At 48.7% G+C, this 8,373-nt stretch overlaps 1 protein-coding gene across 1 annotated transcript; it reads right to left on the minus strand.

Annotated features, from left to right (window-relative positions):
• Positions 1 to 598: 598 nt before the first annotated feature.
• Positions 599 to 1,899, minus strand: LOC100008822 (actin, cytoplasmic 1). The gene is given in 2 exon segments (XM_002712153.5): positions 599 to 1,219; positions 1,222 to 1,899. Coding segments are annotated over 2 exon segments (1,125 nt in total). The 5' UTR covers positions 1,805 to 1,899; the 3' UTR covers positions 599 to 677.
• Between the last annotated feature and the right edge of the window lie 6,474 nt (positions 1,900 to 8,373).

An 8,373-nucleotide genomic window follows, 5' to 3' on the forward strand; every position in this document is an offset into this window, starting at 1 on the left:
TGTACAGTCATATAATGGAAAGTTAAGCTAATGCTAAAACAATAAGGTAGGTTTGTTTATTTATTTATTTTTCAGGTGTGGACTTTTATTGAACTGGTCTCATTAGTGTACAGGGAAGTCCTGGCTGCCTCCACACCTCAACCCATTCCCAGGGAGACCAAAAGCCTTCATACATCTCAAGTTGGGGGACAAAAAATGGGGAGCCACGATGGTTGACCATTCAAAATAAAAAGAAAATTGAAAAAGTATTAAAGCGAAGATTTAAAAAATTTGCATTACATAATTTACACAAAAGCGATGCTGCTGCCTCCCCTGGGTGGCCCCGGGCGAGGACTGCCCCTTGGCAGGAGTGGGCGGGGGCTTCCTGTCACATGGCATCTCACGATATTTGGAATGACTATCAAAAGAAAAAAAAAATGTACAAAGTCCTCGGCCACATTGCAGAACTTTGGGGACTTTGGGGATGCTCGCTCCAACGACTGCTGTCACCTTCACCGTTCCAGTTTTTAAATCCTGAGTCAAAAGCGCCAAAACAAACAAACAAAAAAAAAAAAAAAAAAAAAACAAAGAAAGAAAAAAAGAAAAAAAACGAATAAAGCCATGCCAATCTCATCTCGTTTTCTGCACGTTAGGTTTCGTCGAGAGAGGGCGTCCCGCCACTGCGGTTAACAGTCCGCCTAGAAACACTTGCGGTGCACGATGGAGGGGCCCGACTCGTCGTACTCCTGCTTGCTGATCCACATCTGCTGGAACGTGGACAGCGAGGCCAGGATGGAGCCGCCGATCCACACCGAGTACTTGCGCTCGGTGGGAGCGATGATCTTGATCTTCATGGTGCTGGGTGCCAGGGCAGTGATCTCCTTCTGTGTGTGGTCGGCGATGCCGGGGTACATGGTGGTGCAGCCTGACAGCACCATGTTGGCGTACAGGTCCTTGCGGATGTCCACGTCGCACTCCATGATCGAGTTGAAGGTGGTCTCGTGGATGCCGCACGACTCCATGCCCAGGAAGGAGGGCTGGAACAGCACCTCGGGGCAGCAGAAGTGCTCGTTGCCGATGGTGATGACCTGGCCGTCGGGCAGCTTGTAGCTCTTCTCCAGGGAGGAGGAGTTCGCGGCCCTGGCCATCTCCTACTCGAAGTCCAGCGCCACGTAGCACAGCTTCTCCTTGATGTAGCGCATGATCTCGCGCTCTGCCGTGGTGGTGAAGCTGTAGCCGGCTCCGTGAGGATCTTCATGAGGTAGTCGGTCAGGTCCCGACCGTCCAGGTCCAGACGCAGGATGGCGTGCGGCAGCGCGTAGCCCTCGTAGATGGGCACCGTGTGGGTGACCCCGTCGCCGGAGTCCGTCACGATGCCTGTGGTGCGGCCAGAGGCGTACAGGGACAGCACGGCCTGGATGGCCACGTACATGGCCGGCGTGTTGAACGTCTCGAACATGATCTGGGTCATCTTCTCGCGGTTGGCCTTGGGGTTCAGGGGGGCCTCGGTCAGCAGCACTGGGTGCACCTCCGGGGCCACGCGCAGCTCGTTGTAGAAGGTGTGGTGCCAGATCTTCTCCATGTCGTCCCAGTTGGTCACGATGCCGTGCTCGATGGGGTACTTGAGCATCAGGGTGCCACGCTTGCTCTGGGCCTCGTCGCCCACGTACGAGTCCTTCTGGCCCATGCCCACCATCACACCCTGGTGCCGCGGACGCCCCACGATGGAGGGGAAGACGGCCCGGGGGGCATCGTCGCCCGTGAAGCCTGCCTTGCACATGCCGGAGCCATTGTCGACCACGAGCGAGGCGATATCGTCATCCATGGTGAGCTGAGCGGGGGTGTGGAGCGGCGGCGGAGCGGCGGGGCGAGGTGCGGTGGTCCCGAGCTGGACGCGGTCTCGGCAGTCAATAAGGTAGGTTTATATGAAAATATTCCCACAATACACTGTAATGTTAAAAAGCCATAACAATTACGCATGTATAATAGCTACATATATATAAATAAGTTATCTTAGTGCAAAACTTTTTGAAATCCATGCAGTTTTTTCATAGTACACATTTTCTTGAACTTTTTGAAGATTCCTTATATGCATAAATTTGGTTTTTTTATACCAAAGTAAATGTATTGTTTAATTCCATTTTCCACAAACCCTTTAAAGTGCATTCAGATACACTTTTTTTTTTTTTTTTTTAACAGGCAGAGTGGACAGTGAGAGAGAGAGACAGAGAGAGAAAGGTCCTCCTTTGCCGTTGGTTCACCCTCCAATGGCCGCCGCTGCAGCCGGCGCACCGCGCTGATCCGATGGCAGGAGCCAGGAGCCAGGTGCTTTTCCTGGTCTCCCATGGGGTGCAGGGCCCAAGCACCTGGGCCATCCTCCACTGCACTCCCTGGCCACAGCAGAGAGCTGGCCTGGAAGAGGGGCAACCGGGACAGAATCCGGCGCCCCGACCGGGACTAGAACCCGGTGTGCCGGCGCCGCAAGGTGGAGGATTAGCCTATTGAGCCACGGCGCCGGCCCTCAGATACACTTTCAAATACATTTACAAATCTTGTTTTTGTTCAAAATATCTGTATGTGTATACTTCTATTTGTAAAAATAAAGATTAGAGAAACAGACTGAAGTGTTAAGTGATGGACACAAAAAAAGGATGAGAATTGGGGAAATGTCTAGTTCCTATTTATCTTTATTGTTTATAGTTTTAAAAATGATTGAATCTTCTGTAATCAAAAAAATCATGTTCACTAAAATTTAATGTCTTAGCAGCTCAAAACATGCATAAATTAGGGAATATATATATAAAGATTTAAAAGATTTATTTATTTATTTGAAAGGCAAAGTTAGAGAGAGAGAGAGAGAATCTTCTATCCTATGGTTCATCCCCCAAATGGACAAAACAGCCAGCACTGGGCCCAGTTGTAGCCAACAGCCCAGAACTCTATCTGGGTCTCCCTCATGGGTGGCCAGGGCCCAACTTGGGCCCTCTTCCTATGCTTTCCCAGGCACATTAGCAGTGAGCTGGATCAGAAGTGGGGCAGCCAGGACTCAAACCGGTGCTCATTTGGGACACTGGAGTGGCAGGCAGTGGCTTAACTCATTCATTGCACCACAACACCATCCCAGGAATATTTTAAGATATTTTAGTTTTTTTTTTTTTTTTTTTTTTTTTTTTGACAGGCAGAGTGGACAGTGAGAGAGAGAGACAGAGAGAAAGGTCTTCCTTTGCCGTTGGTTCAGCCTCCAATGGCCGCCGCCGCCAGCGCGATGCGGCCGGCGCACCGCGCTGATCCGATGGCAGGAGCCAGGAGCCAGGTGCTTTTCCTGGTCTCCCATGGGGTGCAGGGCCCAAGCACCTGGGCCATCCTCCACTGCACTCCCGGGCCACAGCAGAGGGCTGGCCTGGAAGAGGGGCAACCGGGACAGAATCCGGCGCCCCAACCGGGACTAGAACCCGGTGTGCCAGCGCCGCTAGGCGGAGGATTAGCCTAGTGAGCCGCGGCGCCGGCATTTTAAGATATTTTAAAGAGAACATACTAGAGAAGAAACTAAGATTTCTTAGGCTCTACTGTGTAGGTTATCCTGTAATCTTTTTTTTTTTTTTTAAGATTTATTTTATTTGAGAAGCAGAAGGGGAAGGGTGGGGGAAGGGGGTGAGGGAAAGAAAGATGCTGGTTCACTCCCCAAATGGCCACAAGAGCCAGAGCTGGGCCAGACTGAAGCCAGGAGCTTCATCTGGGTCTCCCACGTGAGTGGCAGGGGCCCAAGCACTCAGGCCATCTTCTACTGCTTTCCCAGGCCATTGGCAGGGAGCTGGATTGGAAATGAAGCAACTGAGACTCAAATCTGTGCTCTGACATGGGATGCAGGTGTGAGAAGCAGCAGCTTAACCCACTGCTCCATGATGCTGGCCCCAGAATCTTTTTCTTTAGTACTGCTATATAACTGTTTATCCTGGATAAATTTAAAAGATTTTTTTCTCTAATGTAGTTATAAGAGTGTATGTCTTTTGTACCTAAAGTAAAAAGAGCTGGGGCTTAAGGAATGAAGAGGCTGCTGGCGGGCAGAAGGTAATCCTGTTCAGCACAGGACAGCCATGCTGGTGAGGAATGATTGATTGCTTACATCATGACAATTATCCACAACTTCACAGCTCCCAGAGACATTCTGCACATCCTAACTCACTGAACGAGAGGACCCAATGCTAGTCTATGCTTCTGAAGAGCAGGTTCCCATCGCATAAACCACTGTATGCCCAGAAACTAGCTCAGGCACTGCTTGCAATAGAGGTTTTCTAAACTGAACTGAACTGACACTGAGGCGAGAAAGGAGCAGAAAGAGCCCTGCCATTCACATGCCCTGGGTGGAAAGTGGGCACGGGGAGGAGAAAGGTGAAAACAGAGATACGGGCAGGGGTTTAGCCCAGCAGTTATGGCACCAGTTAGGGCACCTGCATCCCACGTTGGAGTGCCTGGGTTTGATTCCCGGCCATTGCTTCTGACTCCAGCTTCCTGCTAATGCAGACCCTGGAAGGTAGCAGGTAAAGAATCGAGTAGTTGGGTCCCTGTCACACATGTTGAAGACTTAGAACCAGTTCCATACTCTGATTTTGGCCTGGCCCAGTTCCAGCTTTGTGGACATTTTGGGGGATAAATCAGCAGATGGGAAATCTCTCTCTCCTGCCTTCTCAAATAAATAAAGAATAAAAATAATAATTAAAAAAAGAAAGTAGGGATAGACATGAAGTCTTAATAGGATTTCAAGTTGCTCTTTCTCTGCTTCCCTCATCCTACCTTTACAATCTAGACAGAAATGCAAAAGTAGGGGGCCGGAGAGGAGTGACAGGAGAGAAATGGGCAACGGGAAATGACAGGCAAGTGTCATCTAGTCTCTGTTCTCCAGTCCCAACTCTTTGAGGTGTAAGTCGAAGAGTATGAAATGCCATCCCCCACTGGAATAAAGTTGCCAGGCATTTGATTTTTTGTCCTCCAATCACATTGAACTCTGTAAAAATAAAGAAATAAAGCCAACCACGATCTGGTCTATTATAATATTTAGCTGTGGTGCACCAGGAGGTTACTATCTGAAATTGTCACACTTTTCAAATACCTCAGCTGGTGACAAACATGACTATCATGCAAACGGTCCAAAGTCTTCTCATAGCTGCCAAACGGGAGGTTTCAGGCTGGGGCTTGCTGTCGCTTTGAATTCTCACTTCATCTGAATTCTGCTCAGCTCACGTGAAATGCAGGCATCACACATCAAGAAAGACAGGGAGCCATGTGAGATTCTCTACAACACCTGGTGCCAGGCAGGTTGAGGCAGGCAGTTCTGTCACGCTGCCCTTGGCAGGTTTGTGATAGCATCTTTTTTTTGGTCCTTATGTTATTTACTGGCAAATTTGAAGAAACCTCGGCATTGATGAATACAAAACAGCCACTGGGACTATCATACCACCACCACCACCCAGAGCACAGACTTCGGTCCCCCTAGAGCAGAGTTTTTCAAACTGCTTGAGGTGGCTGACCCACTGCAGGTAGGGGTGGGGGTACAGTCAGAAAAGCAATTCCCTGGATCTCAACAGCATTTTAAAACAAAATCACCTGTAAGAAAATGAAAAATATCAGAGTTCGTAGTTCATAGAAAATTCAAGAAATGTTTTCATGAAACCTAAGATTTAATTATACCAGCAAGGCACTTCAAAAAGTTTGTGGAAAACAGAATTTAAAAATAAGCTTATTTTGATGCAAAACATTTTTGAAACACATACTTAGTTTTTTTCATAATGTCCATTTTCCACACACTTTTTAGAAGATCCTTCATACGGGAACATGTATGTGTGCTAATGTATGCTCTAGTTTTTTTTGTTTTGTTTTGTTTCGTTTTGTTTTTTTTTGGACAGGCAGAGTGGACAGTGAGAGAGAGACAGAGAGAAAGGTCTTCCTTTTTTTTGCTGTTGGTTCACCCTCCAATGGCCGCCACGGCCAGCGCGCTGTGGCCAGCGCACCGACCGCGCTGATCCGCTGGCAGGAGCCAGGTACTTCTCCTGGTCTCCCATGGGGTGCAGGGCCCAAGCACTTGGGCCATCCTCCACTGCACTCCCTGGCCACAGCAGAGAGCTGGCCTGGAAGAGGGGCAACCGGGACAGGATCCGGCGCCCCGACCGGGACTAGAACCCGGTGTGCCGGCACCGCTAGGCGGAGGATTAGCCTAGTGAGCCGCGGCGCGGGCCTAGTTTTTTTTTTTAAAAAACAATTTTTCTGAGGGAGCGTGAGCAACAGAAATGCCATCTGCTGGTTCACTCCCCAAACACCAGCAATGGCCAGGGTTGGAACAGAGCCGGAAGCTCCGAGCTGGGAACTCAGTGTAGGTCTCCCATGTGGGTGGCAGGGACTCATCAACAGCCTTCATCTGCTGCTGCCCAGAGTCTACGTCAGCAGGAAACCGGAATCAGGAGCAGGAGTCGGGAACGGTACCCAGGTCCTCCAGTGTAAGATGCAGCCATCTGCACCAGTGTCTTAACTGCTAGGGCAAATGACTGCCCCTGCTCTAGGCTTGATATAAAATTAAATACCTTTCAGATAGTCACTACCAAAACAGTCTGAAAATCAACAGCCTTAGAGCAGAGGTTGGCCAACTACCATCTACAGGCCAAATCCAGCTCACTGCCTGTGGTCCGCACGGCCTGCAGCTGAGATGAGTCTTTTGCATTTTTAAACGTTTAGAAAAAATTCACAAGAATATTTCATGTTGCGAAAAAATTACGTGAATTTCAGATGTCAGTGTCCATGAAGCGCTCCTGGAACACAACCACACCCACGTGCTGGTGCATCATGTGTGGCTGCGCTGGCAGAGGCTTGTTCATGGCAACAGGCACTTTATGAACCATGAATCTTGAGCCCTTTACTAGCTTTATGAAGAAACTACCAGCCCACCAGCCCCAGGTCTACAAAATGCATTTTTATGATGTGTTTTTCTCAAGGCCCTGTATCTGGTTGGTTGCTAGACAAAATAGGGAAAAGATCTTGCAGAGAAATGAACAATAGTAATTGGAGGTGCCATGGACACTGCTCCCCACCTCCCTGGGTCCCTTCTCCTGTCCAATGTGCCGTGTCCTGGCGTCTGTGTCTCCTATGGCCTGCCCTCTGGCTCCGGAAGCAGCTCTACCTTCTAGGGATACCCAGGAGTCTCAGAAACTGCAGGCAGATCCTTGCCTAAAACAAAGTGTCAGAAGAACTAATTCTCTTGCCTCAAGTCATAAGGACAAAACAGGGAAGTGTACCTTCCACACTCGAGGTTCCCCATGGGATCAGGCTAGAGTTCCCTTCCTCTGGCGTTTGCCTCAAACATAATGTTGATTGGCTTCTCTCCTTTCTCAGTCATGCTTGCCCTGTTCTCTCTTGGGTTCTCTGAAGCACTTTCTTAATCATTGGGTAGCACAGAAGCCTAGTCTCAGGGTCCTCTCTGGGAAGCCAGAGGGAGAGGTTCATGAAAGGCAATTCTTTTTGACAAACCTCTGGCTTGGTGGGTGCCATTTACCACACCTTGTTGAAACTGACAAGAGGAAAAATGATCATCTCATTTCAGACAAATTTGCAATGCACTGTAATTTCAAATTGCCTTGGAATCAGTCAAGAGAATTGGATTCTAATTCCAACCGATCCACTGGGGAAGTGATAATCACCATGAGACCCATTTTCCACCGTCTGCAAGAGTTAGACCAGCTAATTTTAAGGTTTCCTCTAACTCTCTGAGTCTCCTTGTGATGTGGGTGGCTTAAAACATCTTCTAGATGCTGACTAATCCTGATCAGGCCATCTAGCCAGCAGACCTGGCTGGGGTCCAAAATCTAGACCGGAACACATTGTCCATGAGCAGAGGTGGTAGACCCATCCTTGGTGGGGCAGGGCAGGGAGGCAGCAGCCTGCTCCCCAGCTACAAGCAGACATTGGTAGCCAATCAACGGTGCTTGAAGACTCTTCTTCCCTAACTTGGAGCCTTGAAGTATGATTTTAGTCTTTAAAACCTGGAGCCCTTTCCCATTTCCCAATCCTAGCCAGGACTCTGTGCTATATTGAGATTCTTACTGGGTACCCACTCTTTGGCTTACTGTTATTTTCTTGGTCTTGGCCATGACCATTGTGGCCCTTTCTGCACTGTTCTGTCAGGGAATCAGAGCACCTCTTTGTGAGACAAGAAAATCTCACAGATCACCAGCAGAGGATCTAGGTAGACATACAAGGGATTGGAAAATTCTGAAAAAGGAGTGAGAATGATGAGAAGGCAGGTGACTGGAAGATGGCACCACTTTATTTTTGTCTTGCTTAGGTTTTTTTTTTTTTTTAAGTTAATTTTAAAAGCAGAGAGACAGAGACAGATGGAGATCTTCAAATCTC

Source organism: Oryctolagus cuniculus, chromosome 3 (genome assembly GCF_964237555.1).
Source record: "Oryctolagus cuniculus chromosome 3, mOryCun1.1, whole genome shotgun sequence".
NCBI lineage: Eukaryota > Metazoa > Chordata > Mammalia > Lagomorpha > Leporidae > Oryctolagus > Oryctolagus cuniculus.